Source organism: Ursus maritimus, unplaced genomic scaffold, assembly GCF_017311325.1.
Source record: "Ursus maritimus isolate PB19 unplaced genomic scaffold, ASM1731132v1 scaffold_14, whole genome shotgun sequence".
Taxonomy (NCBI): Eukaryota; Metazoa; Chordata; class Mammalia; order Carnivora; family Ursidae; genus Ursus; species Ursus maritimus.
In genome coordinates this window covers 68,919,990-68,934,294 of record NW_024423786.1, presented here as the reverse complement: position 1 = coordinate 68,934,294, position 14,305 = coordinate 68,919,990, and the positions used below count along the sequence as shown (strand labels likewise).

At 63.7% G+C, this 14,305-nt stretch overlaps 2 protein-coding genes across 4 annotated transcripts in view; one reads left to right on the top strand and one right to left on the bottom strand.

Annotated features, from left to right (window-relative positions):
• LLGL1 (LLGL scribble cell polarity complex component 1) overlaps positions 1–1,277 on the top strand; it is a 16,906-nt gene extending 15,629 nt beyond the window's left edge. For all 3 annotated transcript variants that reach the window (XM_040630146.1, XM_040630147.1, XM_040630145.1), the window contains exons 22-23: positions 8–87; positions 634–1,277. In XM_040630146.1, coding sequence (XP_040486080.1) covers positions 8–86 — 79 coding nt within the window. In that variant the 3' untranslated portion in view covers position 87; positions 634–1,277. The remainder of the gene's footprint in view (positions 1–7; positions 88–633) is intronic.
• On the bottom strand, positions 1,249–14,305 carry LOC103658541 (FLII actin remodeling protein). Its single transcript, XM_040628344.1, is given in 54 exon segments — positions 1,249–1,687; positions 1,771–1,836; positions 1,950–2,055; positions 2,150–2,256; positions 2,339–2,467; positions 2,551–2,611; positions 2,699–2,853; positions 3,015–3,179; positions 3,181–3,262; positions 3,349–3,384; positions 3,386–3,446; positions 3,449–3,485; positions 3,596–3,632; positions 3,634–3,783; positions 3,936–4,037; positions 4,039–4,061; positions 4,063–4,116; positions 4,208–4,309; positions 4,786–4,850; positions 4,853–4,879; positions 4,882–4,955; positions 5,047–5,130; positions 5,359–5,436; positions 5,551–5,604; positions 5,606–5,638; positions 6,315–6,350; positions 6,352–6,488; positions 6,737–6,798; positions 6,801–6,867; positions 6,869–6,912; positions 7,108–7,224; positions 7,227–7,291; positions 7,467–7,544; positions 7,546–7,589; positions 7,965–7,988; positions 7,990–8,050; positions 8,685–8,842; positions 8,942–9,015; positions 9,018–9,058; positions 9,060–9,111; positions 9,480–9,502; positions 9,504–9,581; positions 9,795–9,825; positions 9,828–9,939; positions 9,941–9,959; positions 10,072–10,154; positions 10,466–10,489; positions 10,491–10,548; positions 10,780–10,833; positions 12,036–12,109; positions 12,111–12,187; positions 12,190–12,196; positions 13,870–14,151; positions 14,252–14,305. Coding segments are annotated over 54 exon segments (4,059 nt in total). The 3' UTR covers positions 1,249–1,552.

Sequence of the window (14,305 nt, the reverse complement as noted above, 5' to 3'; positions counted from 1 at the left end):
CCCCCAGCTCTTCCGAGGAGTCTGAGAGGAACCTGAGGAACCTGGCGGAAGATGAGGCTCGAGCCTGCGCCATCCTGATCAAATGAGGTGCTGCAGGTTTAGGGCCCTGGGGCTACCTGCTCCTTACTGTTGGACAGCCCCGATTTGCATACCTGAGTCTTAGAAAAACAGGGTCGGCCTGGCAGCCCCTGGACGTCATGAGTGGTGGTCGGCACCGGTCCGGAGCAAACCACTTGGGAGTGGTGGCAGCTAGGGGCTCAGGGGCTGGTTGGCCAGCCCGTTTGCAGAGGAGGTCCCCAGGCTCACGTGGTTGGGTCCGGCTGGGTGAGCCTGGGAAGCGGGGCCCGATCTGGGGCCCATGGGTCTCTCCACCCATTGGCTGCCTGGTGCCCCCTGCACGGGGCACGGGTACCCCAGCTCCCTCTTCCTGTTGTTGGGGTTACTGCTGCCACACCCTAACCTGAGCGGGCCGAACGTGGGCAGTGCTCAGGTTCAGCAAGCCGCCTCTGGCCCTCACCGCAGGACCCTGGCCCCTAAATGGGCCGAGGCAGCGTGGTGGCCCCCTGCAGCCGGGCCATCTGCCCCTCCAGACCTCCCTCGCTTTCTCTGATCCCTCTTCTCTTCCTTTACCAGGAAGGCCAAAACTATTTGGCTACCGACTGCCCTGCTCGGAACTGGGGTCCAGGACCCTGGGCCCCTTCGCATAGACCCACACCTGCTAACCTGTGGCCTCCAGCGGGACCTGCCCACCCCGGCCCCGGGGTGGTACGGCGCTGTGGGCCTGGGACTCAGCCCCCGGCCTCTGGGGCAGATCCGCATTGGCCCCTCCTGTAGGCAGCTGGCAACCTGGAGGCCAGGTGCCAAGGGCAGAAGACAGCTGGGGCTGGCAAGCCCATGCCACCCCCCACTCGACACACCGTCCTTCCCCACTCCCTTTGCAAAGAATATTTTTCTAAGGCCTGTGCCGGGATGGACAGGCATTTCTAAAACTATTTTGGTACTTGCTCCTGGGCCAGCACCCACCCCACCCCCCGGTCTGCACGAGTGCACGTGTGCGCGCAGGACTGGGAGCTCTGCTGGGCACCCACGACTGATGAGTGTGTGTGTGTGAGTGTGTGTGTGTACGTGTGTGTGTGTTGGGAGGGGGGTCGGTCAGGGTGGGTTTCCCTGTAGATTGTACCTGGGGGTTTTTTTCCTGTCATTTTGTTAAGATTAGCTCTGTTTTAATATTAAAAATACTGATTTTTAATATTGAAAATAAAAGCATTTAATATCTCTTAAAAGGCAACCACGCTGCTCTCTCTCTGGTGGGGGGGCGTCACGCAGGAGCTCCCATGCAGGGACTCCAGCCGCTCAGAGCCCTGAGGGCCTGGCTCGAGGGCTCCCCTGGGTGCTGCTTGGGCTGTGCTGCTGGGGACTGTGGCACTGGGGGAGTGGCCGGAGCAGGGGCTGCCACCTGAGCACAGCCTCTGCTGGCGGCAGTGGATGGACAAGGACCCTCTCGCCCCGAGCTCGGGGCTGCGACGGGGGCGCGGTGGGTAGGACGGCCGCCCTAGGCCAGAGCCTTGCGGAAGGCGCTCCAGGCATGGAAGCAGCGGGTGAAGGCGTGCTGCTCGTTGCCCTTGCGGACCAGGCGCAGGCGGCGCGGCCTCTCGTGCTCTTTGGATCGCATGTGCTGGATATACACCTGGCCGACGGGATGGGGCGTGAGCTGCGGGCCGTCCTCGCGGACCCCGGGCCCGGCCTCGGCCCTCCCCCCACGCGGCTCACCTGGCAGGCCTTCAGACTCAGTTTGATCTCCACCTGGCTTGTCTGGGTCCCCACCCACATGTAGACCTGTGGGGACAGCAGGGCAGGGGGTCTCAGGGGCCTCGGGGGCCTCAGCTTCCCAGTTAGTGGTGCGCGGGCTCCCTGGGCGGCCGGGTCAGCGGGTGGGGGAGGGGCCGTACCTCCTGGCCATTGTCCAGCAGCATGATGTCGTCGTCTGCCAGGTCATCCTGGCAGAAGTCCGAACACTTCTCCGTCACTGCGAAGTAGCCCTTCTCATTGGAGCACCTGGAGGCCGAGGGGTGGGAAGAGGCTGTGAGGGTGGCGAGCCCAGGCCAGGCCCCGGGGGGAAGCCGGGGAGGGGTCTGGGCCCCGGGCTCACCGGAAAAGCCTGGTGTGTTTCATGTACTCGGCGTCATCATCGTAAGGCTTCTGGGCCCCGATCCCCACCCAAAAGAAGTTCTCGGGCTCCTCGCCTTCGTTGATGACCTGTGGGAAAGCGTCTGTCTGGGCCAGGGCCCCGGGCTGCTCCCGCACGCCTGGCCGCCGGCCCGCCACCTGCCCTCGTCACCTGCTTGCTGTAGGAGGCGTCAAACATGGTGTTGAGGATATCTTCCGCGAGCTTGGCCTCGTCTGGGTCCGACGCCCGGCCCACCCACGCGTACACGATGCCCTGGTTGTCCTCGCTCTCAAAGGGAACCTGAGGAGTGTGCAGGGGGTTCCCGTCTGGGCCAGCCCACAGCCCATCACCCTGCACCACAGTCCCGCCACCCCCCCCCCCACCTTGAGGATGAAGCAGAACTCGGAGTTGAGGAGGCTGGAGTCAGTGTTGATCTGGATGCACCTGGGGGGTGGGAGGTGTCAGCAAGGGGTCCCTGCTGGCCACTGCCCCCGCCTGCCCACCGCACGCTCCCTCCCCCCAGCCAGGCACCGGGTGCAGAGGGCGCTGCCATTGGTGCGAATCTGGTAGAGGCTGGGTTGCTGGGCACCCTGAGCCGCCTTCCTCTTGCCCCGATGGATGATAAACTTTCTCTTGAAATGGGACAGGAACTTGGGGTTCTCCTGCTGCTGTGTCATGCGCACCACCTGGGGGTACGGAAGCGTTAGGGGCAGCTCCCTGGACAACCCCCCCCCCCGGCCACGCCCCCCGTCGTCTGTCCCTCTCGAGGCGACAGGGGAGTGGCCTGGCGCAGGGGGCGTGGCCTGGAGAGGGGGTGGGGGTGGGGGCGGGGGCACGGCAGGCACACCTCCAGCTTGCCAGGGAAGAGGCTTTCGAACTTCTTCTGCAGGCTGAAGGTGAAGGTGAGCCAGCCCATGTTGGAGGCTTCCCGGCCCTGCCAGAAGTACACGATGCACTGGAAGTCCTCCTCGGGCTGCTTCTCCTCTGCCTCAGCCGCGGCCTCCTCGCCTTCCCTTGCCCTCCGCTCCCGCTTTTCTCTCCTCTTCCTTCTCTTCCTTCTTCTCCTCCTCCTCGTACTCCACGGGCACCCAGTACCTGTGGGGGGTTCAGAGGGCGGTGAGCGGGGGCTCGAGCCCCAGCCTCAGGGGAGGGCCGGGCGACCGAGGGCGCCGCGGCGGCACCTGCAGAGGAAGACGTAGCAGTCCTGCGTGTGAAGTGGCCGAACCCTCCTCCGGCAGCCTCGCGAACTTCTTGCCCTCCAGCACAAAGCCCTCCATGCGTCCAGGTCCTCGTTCCACTCCTCCATCAGCTGCTCGGCCTGCAGGCGACGGCCGCTAGTCACAGGGCAGGGACCCGCACGGAGGCCCCTCCCACTTCGGCAGGGTCCCGGCCGAGTCCGCCCCGCCCCGCCCCGGGCCCGGCCCCCACCTCCGCCAGAGCCATGGGCTGCCGCGGCAGGAACAGCGGTGAGGTCAGCCTTCATCTGATCTTTCTTCTCCGCGTCGCGTTTCACCTTCCCGGCGAGCCCCGGGCCCTGCAGCACAGCCTCCGCGTTGCGCTGTAGTCCACTGTCAACACGTCGTCCCCAGTTCTTGAACTTGGCCTTGAACACCTGCCGAGAGGGAGAAAACACGAGCTGGAGTGACGGTCTGGTCGGCCGAGGCTTGGGGCGGGGCCTAAAACGAGGGAGGGCCTCGACGCGGGGCGGGGCCTGACAGGGTGGAGGGAGGGGCCGGGGCGGGGCCTGTGCCCGCACTCCGCACCTCGCGCCTCGGTGCCCTCCAGGCTGCGGCTGACCCGGCGCGGCCTGTGCAACATCCCGCACAGCTCCTGGCCCAGCTTGAGGGCGGCGGCGCGCACCAGGCGGGGACTTGCGGCCCAGCCAGATGAACACGCTCTGACCAACAGTCCAGGATGTATACGCAGCGCGTGTCCAGGAGGCCCTGCAGCTGCAGGGCAAAGGCCGGAGGTCAACACCGATGCCAATGCCGGGCCGCCAGCGAGGGCTCCCAGCCCCGCGCCTCCCTCCGTGGGCCTCACCAGCCGCATCCTGGGCAGCAGCTCCACCTTGGGACGGGTCTTATGTTCCACGGAGAGCTGTGTGATCTGCGGCAGCTCCAGATAGCCCAGGCCCAGGCCCACCTGGCGGCAGGAAGGGTGGGCGTGGCACGGGCGGGGTCTGGGGCACTGGAGCCCCCTCCCAGCAGCCCCCTGCTTTGCTGCGGCGCTCAGGACCACTGCCTGCTCCTCTTGGACCTCCCTCTGCCGATGTTTGCCTGCCCTCTCCAAGTCCTTACTGTCATTCCTAATTCTTTAACTGCCCTCTTCTTTAACTGTCCACCCCTAGGGGCTTCCCGTCACCTACAGAATTAAGGCCAGGGTCTCAGGCCTGGCACCCAGGCACGTTGCAGCCTCCTCTCCAGCCCCACCTTCCTGGAAATACACACTCTGACACCCCTCACGCCTCACTCAGAGCCAGCCTCTGACCTCTGCGCTGGCTATTTCCTGTCCAGAAGGTGGCACCGTCTCCCACCAAAGTCCACATGAAGACCACGGGCACCACAGTGGTGCCCTGCTGACCAAGTCAGGGCAGCGCTGCCCCGCACACCACAGCTCACCTTATACAGCTTGGGCTGAGGTGGCCAGAAGTCATCGGGCACGTGCTTCTTGATCTCAGAGGGTTCCCGCCTAGCGCCTCCCAGAACTCTGGGGCTCCTGACCTTGCATCAGCAGTGTGATCTCTGCCTTCCCTTTCCGCTCATTCTTGTTAATTTTCTCCGCAAAGAGCCTTGGGGGGTGTATGCAAAGCCCTTCGTGAGTCCCATGCCCCTTAGATGACAATCTGTCTTTGCAGAAAATACCCCACCACGTCCTCATACCTGGCCTTGGTAGTGCTACTCAGTGTGGCCTGGGTCCCTCGCCACACATAAATGTCCAGCCCTTGATCCAGCAGGAAAACAAACCTGAATAGGAGGGGCCGGAAGGGCAGTGATGGACACGGGTAGCGATTGCCCTCATGCCCTTGACCCTGCCCCAAACCCCGTGATAGGGTTTAGCCCCCTTGCTGGTCCTGAGTTCAATGAGACAGGGGTTAAAAGGGTTGCTGGGAGGCGTTTTTCTAGAACCCAAAACTGCTCCCAACTCGTGGGAGGAGATGTGAGTTCAAGCACTCCCTCCTGGAGGCAGGGGGCCTACCTGGGTCCAGAGAGGCCCCCCTGAGCGGCACAGGCTCCAGCTTGATGTTCTTTTTCCCATACACGCGGTACATCCTGGGGGCCAGAGCAAGACTGACTGGGGCGCAGGCCCATTCGCCCTAACACCCTGTCCCCCAATCCTTCCCAGCTGAGCTCAGGTCAGCGCCAGCCACCCCCACACACCCTCACCTGGTCACATAGTGCGTGTCCTCCACAGTGTAGAAGCCACTGGCTGTTCCACCCGATGTACGAGATGTCATTGTCAAACACCTGTGTGGGTGAGGGCGTGGGCCTTCATCCCTGAGCCATCCCCGTCCCCACCAGACCCCACCTGCCAGGACAGGGCCGTACAGTCGCATCAGGTGCCACCCACCCGTGATGAAGGTACGAAAAAGGAAAGAATAAGACCTGTGTCTAAACAGACACGTATTAGAGCGTTAGGACAGAAGAGTGTATGCGCTTTCTCCTGTTCAGGCTCAGGTATACACAGCATGCTGAGAACGCGGTATCCGGGCACGGGCCAAGCAGCTTTATGTAAGAGGGCAAGGGGTGAATCAGGGAAAATCTTGTGGGGATGGGTGTCTACACATAACCAGCTGGCCGAGAGGACAGCACAGCTTGCTCCCAGCGCTGTCGGGCTCAGGGTCCGGCCCTAGGCCCCGCCTCCTTGGTCCCTGCCGGCAGCACCACCCCTAGGTGCTATTGGTCCCAGCTCCCCAGCTGTCTCGCTCCCCTGGCCCAGGCTCCCCACCTTTGGCCTTATGTAGCTCTCCCTGACCCTACTGTTATCTGAGGTCTCAACCCCCCACCTTTGGTCTCAGCAATGCGAGCCAGAGGCTTTCGCCCGCCCGCCAACCACGCCCAGTCCCTGATCAGCCCACCAGGTCCCACCCAGCCCACACCGCCCCGCCCGCCCCCAGGCCCTCCCCTCCAGCGGGCTGGCACCTGCAGGGAACTCCTCGCTCTCGTCGCCCATCTCCTCCCGCACGTGCGGCACTCGCACCCAGGTAGTTACGCAGGTTCACGGCGTGGATGGCAGAGCAAGCCTTCTTGTCCAGCTGCGTGGCCTCCCCGCCGATCCAGTAGTAGATCTCCCAGTTCAGAGAGCCACTGTCATCCAGAAAGGTCTGGGGCGGGGACAGGTCGTGTCAGGCCTTGCCGGGCATTCGGCTTCCCAGCTCACTCTGCAGAGGCCAGCGAGCGCCCCAGGGTGGGACGCCCTGATGCACTTCAGCCTGGACCACCGCCATCTGGCCCCTTTGCGAAGTCCTCCCCTCTCACCTTCCCTCAACAAACAAAACTCGGGGTGGGGATTCTGAGCCACTCCAAGGTTCCTGGGGTCCCGTGGCCCCCAGCAACATGCCCCGACCCTCACCTTGAGCACGATGTAGCAGTCAGCCTCGTAGAACTTGCCATGGAAGGCTTCCTCCACCAGCACGGCACGAAGTTCTCGATCTGCCAGATGGTCAGACCAGGTAGCTGGCCCACGTCCTCCGTGAAGAACTCAGGAGTAGTCAAGGCGTGGCTTCCAGCCCTGGTCCCAGCGCGTGCCTTGCCAGGCTCGGGTGTGTCAGTACTCTCCTGGGGTCACAGTCAAAGGCGTGGCTTGCCTCTACGCAGCCACTCAGTCTGACCTCTTTATTTGCTACCCACCTCAGGGCCTTTGCACGGGCCTCGCTACCCAGCACCCACTCTCCCTCTTGGCCTGGGTCACACAGCTCTGTCTTAAGCAGAGCCCAGGGACACTCGCCCTGCCCCAGCCCCTGGCCTGGCTTACCTCCTGCTTTTTGTTCTCCTGGGCCACATCCGACATGCCCTTCAGCACCCGCTTAGCCTGGTCATCCTGGGCCGAGTCCTTGCGCTCCGGAGCCGCATCTTGCGAGCCAGGGGGTCCTTGGGCCCGCTTCCTGCTTGGGGGAGGAGTACACAGCTGGACCCTGGCTGGGCTTGCCCCCTCAGGCATCCAGTCAACCAGGGGCCAACCTAATGCACCAGGATCCAGAAGCCGTGTGTCCCCCAATGTATAGATGGGTAAGTTGAGGCCCAGAGAAGCACCCCTCAGCGTCCCGGCCAGACTTGTTTGCTTTCAGCTGCTGCCGCAGCACTGTGGCGGGCGGGCACCTGCCAGCCGCAGCTGGTTCTGCAGCGAGAAGCTCATGTGTACCACTCGGCGCGCGCGGTCTCGGCTTGGGAGGCATGACCGTGCGGGTTCTCCCGACGTCCAGGACCTGCCTCGGGAGGAGCAGAGGTGGCGCTGAGCCTGAATCTACCTCCCAGTCACACTGTCCCGGCTTTCTTGCTCCTGGCCACCAGGCCTGGGCTCGCACTCCCAGCTCTCTGCAGCTGCCCCCTGGGCCCGCTTCCCATCTGTGAAATGGGACCCCGCGGCTGGTCGGGGGCTTAGAGGATGCTGTCAAGCATGGTATGGACACAGGGGTATGGTTCGCCTCTCTCCTCTCCCGTGGCACTGGCACCCTCCAGGGCCTCTGCCGGGTCCCCCGACTCCAGTGACCCTGCCTCGTCCGGTCTTTCCTGAGGGGCTGTCGTCACCTCCGGCCTCCACCGGGCCCCTCCTCCCTCCGTGCCGCCCTGGCCTGCCCGACCTCGATCTCCGTCAGGAAGTGGATGGGCCTCCGGGAGGGTCACCAGGCGGTTCTTGTTCAGACGCAGTTTCCTCAGCTTCGTGCACCTGTGAGGACAGAGCCGCGCTCAGGGACGGACAGACGAGTGTGGGGGAGGCAGGGAAGCCTCGGGTCTTGGAGACGGGCAGCCGGGTAGCCCAGCTAGTTAAGACAGCAGCGGTTTAAAGAGGCCAGGAACGGCAGGAGAGGGGCAGAAGCAGCTGTGAACACGAGTCTCCTCACAGCTAAGTGACTGGGAGGGACGTAGTGACCTCTACGAACAGCATTTCTCAGAGAGGCCTTCTGCAGAAAAAAGGCCCCTTGATATGAACCCCAGGACACTAAAAACACGATTCTGTCCTCACACTGGCTTGGAAGCCACCGAGGGGCCCTCTCTTCTTCTTCCAAGTCCTCAGAAGGCCACGCAGGTAGACACTGTGGCCTCCAGAGGATGCAGATGGTGCCGTGTCCCAAACCCACATGGCAGGGGAACCCCTCCGGCCTCATCCCTGTGCGTGTCCTCCGTCACTGTGCCGAGGGGCACCATACTGGGAAGCGCTGGCAAGGACTGTGTGGGCTTTCTCCCCGCAAGCCGAATCAACTCCTGCCATCCTGCACGCTGTGCAGAGGGCACAGGGTGGGCTCGCTACGATGCGGGGTCTTCTGTGCCATAAGCGCCTCCCGCCCCATCGCGCCCAGCACCTGCACAGGCTCTCAGGGATCAGCTCCAGGTTGTTGCTGGCGGCCATGAACTCCTCCAGGCTGGTCAGCTTGCCGATGCCCGAGGGCAGCCCGTCGAAATCCACTCTGTTGGAGTTCACGCATAACTTCTTCAGCTTGGCGAGCTTGCAAATGGCGGACTGGAGGGGAGACACGGGCATGGCGGCGGGGGGCGGGAGTCAGGGGCAGGAGCCAGGGCAGCTCAGCAGCCTTCCCTCTCCAGCCCGGCCTAAATGCACGGGCAGCGAGGTGAGCTGGTTGCGGACAGGTTCAAGGTCTCCACGGCACCCACGGTCGATGCACAGGGACAGCCCGTGATCTGGTTGCTGCTGAGGTTGAGGCGGCGCAGGCTGGGAGGGTGTACAGGCACTCGGCACCCGCGTCAGGTCGCGTGCGGACAGGTCCACATCTGGGGGCAGGGGGTGGTGCATCAGTGGGGGCCCCCACAGCCAGCTCCAGGGGCAGGAGCCCTCATGAGAGCCCCAGCTCCACCGCCCCAGGCTTTGTGGTCTTAAGCAAGTGACTTAATCTCTGAACCTCGGTTTCTCCATTTGGAAATCCCTCCTCACACCAGTGGGTCTAGGCATCAAGCCAGTGCTCATACCTTGAGTTACTCACTAGTCATCACAGTAATGAAAGAAAGAAAGAACTGTGATGTAACTAGATCCTTTCCCTCTAGGAGGTGGCCAGGAGAGCAGAGTCAGTCCCGTCCCTCCATAAGGAAGCCAGGAACCCGAAGGGGCCAGAGCCCATGGAGAGCACCCAGGGGCTGCCCACCTGCGAGGTTGCTCAGCCCTCCAGGCTGGTGGGAGGTTGTCTCTGCGTGCGCCATGTGTTCTCAGGTGCAGGGTCTGCAGGGCCGTCAGAGCAGGGAGCTGCCTGCAGGAGCCGAGAGCATTGGGGCTGAGAGGGGCTGAGAAGCCCAGGTCAGGGGCGGCTGGGGTGTGGGGACACAGAACAACGGACTGAGGAAGGGCCCGATGCTTTGGAAGGTGGGGCCTGAGGGGCCCAGCCCCTCGGGAGGGGTGGGGGTGTGGTGGGCCCGGGCCAGGTGGCCCGGGTGGGCTCTGGAGGTGTGGTGTACGGAGGCACCCACATCGGAGCTGAGCGTGCAGCAGCGGTTCCCATTGAGCACGAGTGTCTGCAGGTGTACCAGGCGCGATCTGTGGGGGCAAGCCTCCAGACGGTTCTCACTGAGGTCCAGGTACAGGAGGTCGGTGGAGTTGATGAATAGCTGGGTTGGGGATGGTGTCGATGCTGCGGGAGGGTGGGGTGAGGCGGGCAGGGGGCCGCCAGCGCCAGGCGCACAGCTCCCCGGCCCAGCGCACCCATCCGCTGCCATCCCACCCTGCCCCGCCCCGACAGGAACCTGTTGTGGCTGAGGTTCAGCACCAGCATGTTTATGCTTCCAGCTCCCTGTGGACATTCCGTCAGCTGGTTGTAGCTCAAGTCCTGGGCAGAAGGGCGTCAGGCAGGGGTCTCACAGGCAGTACTCACCCTGCTGGGCCTTCTGCCGCCTTGGGGATGGGGGTAGCACTGAGGAAGGAGTGCATGAGGGGTTTCAGAACCAAAGGGAGATAGCTGGGACCCTAACAGAAAGGGTGCCTGGTTGGGCTCTGACCCGTGAGTGAGCTTCAGGCAAGGCACTCTGTGCCTCAGTTTCTCCATCTGTAAAAGGGTTTACCAGTGGCTGCAGGGACACTCTAACAGATGAGGACTGACTGGGGTCAGCACAGAGACCAGGTAGGTAGGGAATCACTGACCAGAACTGAGAGGTCGTCCAGCTTGGAAGATGTCATCAGGGACCTCGGAATTCTTCAGTTTGTTGGCTCGAGTCCACGATGGCCTAGAGAAACCACGGAGTCCATGATTTCCAGCTTACACCCTTGGACGCAGCGAAGATCAGGGAAGGACAGAGCCTCGGGAAGCCCACCAGAGGCCCAAGTGCTGTCCCAGCCTGGCCTTTGCCCACAGTCCTCCACCTGGCGAGCTCTTCCTGGCCTCCGATGAGCTCCTATTCACACCTCAAAGCCCAGCTCACATGTGCCCCAGAGCCCAGCACGGGTCCTCAGGGTACCTGAGGAAGAGCTTCCCAATTCCAAGATAAGGGGGTAGTTCTGAGACAGAGTTTCTAGGACAGAGGGAGAGGGCTGGACCAGAGCAAACTCCAGAGTGCAGACTGGACAGCAAGTCTGTTTTCTATCCTCCCAGGGCTGAAACTGCAGAAGGTCTGAGCGGAGAGAGACAGGCCACAGGATGGCGCCACGACTGCAAGCAGCAAGGGGCTGCTGCCACCTTCCTTCAGCCCTGGATCTGTGCAGGGCCACACCGTGGCTTCGTAGCTGTCACCTGGTGAACCCTCCGGGAACGTGGAAGTAACTTGTCCAGGGTCATGCAGCAGAGAGCGCAGGCCCAGATCTGAACTCAGGTCACTCAGGTCCAGAGGCTCTGCTCTTTAACGTCTGGCCTGAGGGAACAACCCTCCCTGAGGCCCGGGGGTTAGATGGGGGCCTGAAGTTCTGGGATGTCAGAGGTTCCGTGGAGAGCACAGGGGCGACAGGACCACCCTGATCACCCTTCTTCTGGGCCAAACCCCACTCTACCCCAGCTTTCTACTGCCTGGCCATGTGACCTCAGCCTTGGGCAAGTGACCTTGGGCAAGCGACCTGGCTCTCTGCCAAGTGTCTTCATCCGTGAACTTGGTGAGGGTCAGGATTATATGGAAAACCCAAGAGGAAGAGTTGAACAGTGCTTGGCTTGTACCAACCTGCCCTTGATGGTACTTGTTGTCTAAAATGAGTGGGAGTTTGGGCTTTTACCTTTCTCCCTCATGCATTACTGACCGAGGGCATTATTGTATCTCTTCATCTTTAGGAACAGGCCACTGAGTCTGACCTGGGATGGGCAACGGTGCTGGTCCAGCCTGGGGTCTGCTCCTACCCTCAGGCCGCTGGCTGGTCTCCAGCCCCCACCCCTGAGCTTGATGGCCGTGGCAGCACTCTCACCCTCAGTGACGCAGGCTGACAGCTCCCCGTGAATGCGTGGTCAGGTTGTGTGGCTCACGGACAAGTGCTCCTGGGCCAGGACAGGGGGCAGAGGCTCAGCAGTGTGGGTAGGCGCCTCAGAGTCCCCATCCGCCACCAAAACCCGCACATCCAGGGGACCCTCAGACACACAGGCCCAGGCCACCTCTTGAGCCTTCTTCCCTCACCCAGCCCAGTCTTATCTTGCACACCTCCTGGGACAGGGTGCTCATCCCTCCCTGCCGGCTCTGGTCATGGCTGTCAGCGTCCTTCCTCTAGGTCATCTCCTTCTGGCTGCGGCCCTGCCCACCTGGCCCAGCCCCATCCACAGGGACCCTCCGACTGCCCAAAGCCCCTTACCAGCTTCTGCAGGGCACCCAACTCCCTCCGGCAGGTAGCAGAGGCCAGTGCGGTTCAGCTTCAGCCACCGCAGACTGGTCATGGCCTTGACATTCTCAGGAAGTAGCCGCCCTGTGGTGAGGGGGTCATGGTGAGACTGGTCTGGGCGAGCTCCCGCCATACCACCTCCCGGTGGCCCCCCATGCCCATGGGAGCCTTTGGAAGCAACAGAGTCATCTCTCAGCAGCTGTGCAACCCGGACAGGTCACCCGCCACTCTGTGCCTCAACTTCATCAACGGAACGGGTGAATAAAAGCCCCCCATGACAAAAAGCGTGAGGACAGACGGTAATCATCAGGATGGCTGTTGGCCTAAAATCTCTTGTTGATTCTGAGCCCTGAGCAGGCCAGGACTGGAGCCCTCCAGTGCCCCGCTGTGTGGTTAGCTCGGCTCAAATGCCTTTGCCCGCCATTCCAGGCCCTCGCAGGCCACCAGAGATGGGGCCCACGCTCTCCACCAGCCGCCTATGCCCCCACCTGGCCATCAGCATACAAGCCGTTTCTCCTCTGCAAGGTCCAACCCCTGTGGAGGCCCGAGGTTCCCGGCACAGCCTCGGTCATGCCTCCGTGAATACCTCCCAAAGCCCACGCAGTACCCTAGCCCTTACAACAAGCAGTCTGAGGCAGCATCGGGCCTTCAGGGCCTTGGCTGGTGTCCCTGGCCCCTGACAGCCACATTCCTGGCTGGTGACTGAGCCTCCTCCCGTCTGGAGAGGTCAATGAGACCCTCGGTGAGGATGGCAGGGATGCGGGCAGAGGAAAGTGGTGTGTGCACACGTGGGTAAGTCCAAGAAGGCCCTGCTTGCCTCCTCAGCAGTGGCTCCCGACCCAACCCCAGGGAAAGCCTGGGCCCCCACATTCGCGCAGACCCAGGCTGACACTACACTCACCCCGGCCTGAGTCGCTCACTTACCCGCACCCTGCCGCCCAGGCTGACCCTCCCTGAGCTGGGCCATTTGCTCACTTCCGCTCCTGCCCAGCCTCCTCTGGTCACCAGCACTGCCGACCTCATCCCTGATCCTCTAGAACCGTCTCACTCACCCACGGGCTGAAGTCCGACCGCACCTCCCTGTGGCCCCAGGCTATCAGTCCCTCAGTCTACCAGTCCCGCCATCCCCTCCCCAGGCCTCACACCTGCTGAGAGTCTCCACACCAACTAATCCACGCCCCCAAGAGGGCTACTTAATTGCCCTTCACCGGATGAGAAAACCCAGGCTCCGAGAGGGGAAGTGACTTGCCCAAGACCACACAGGATGGGGTGGTGGTGGCAGGGACAGGGCAGTGATGAGTGTGCTCCAGACCTCGCCCCCGGCAGCCCGGCAGCAAAGCCGGCCATGAGTCAGGGCCTGGCTTGGGCGTGTGACCTCAGAGGGGCGGGGACGGGAGGGCCGGGGAGGCGGGAGCAGAAGCCCGCAGACCCCAGGCCACCTCCGGCCGGGCGGGGCCCAGACCCCCGGGCTGGGACACGGGGGTGGGGGCCCCCAGCTCAACCCACTCCCTGGCGTGACTCCGCGCCCCAGCGTCCGCCCGGCCCTGGCCGGCCCGGGTCTTCCCGTGCGGGTCCTGAGCGGGGGCTACCCGGGGTCCGTTCCGGGCGGGGCTCGCGAGCGCCGGGAGAGCCCCACCCCGCGCCGTCTCCCGGCGGCGCAGCCCGCGAGGCGGGCGGGACAGGAAGCGGAGACCGGCGCGGGCCCGAGCGGAAGAGACGGCCTGGAGGGAGGTCGGCCCCACGCCCGGCCGGCTCACCTTGAAGTCGTTGTCGCTGAGGTCCACGCCGCGCACGAACGGCAGCACCCTCGGTGGCTCATGGCGCCGCTCTGCTGCCGGGCCGGGCCGGGCGCGGGGGGTGGCGGCGACGCGGGCTGGGCCAACGCCGGCCCCGCCCCTTAACCCGCCCCCCGCCTGCCGGCGGGCAGGCGGAGCCCCCGGCGCCCTTAGCCAGCCCGCGCACCGAGGCGCGCCGCGCGGGAAGCGCCGGGCCCGCTGGGCGCTTTGGGCCTCCCTGGGCCTCAGTTTCCCGTCTGTTCCCTGACCGGAGGGGCCTCGAAAGTCCGGGTTCCCCCGCCCCGAAGCCTTCGTAAGCTCCAGGCTAAGTTCCAGCGGCCTATGGCAGGGCTGTATCACAGACCCTCCAGGTCCAGGCGCTGTCCCCTGGGCTGCTGCAGCAGCTGAAATTGGCCAT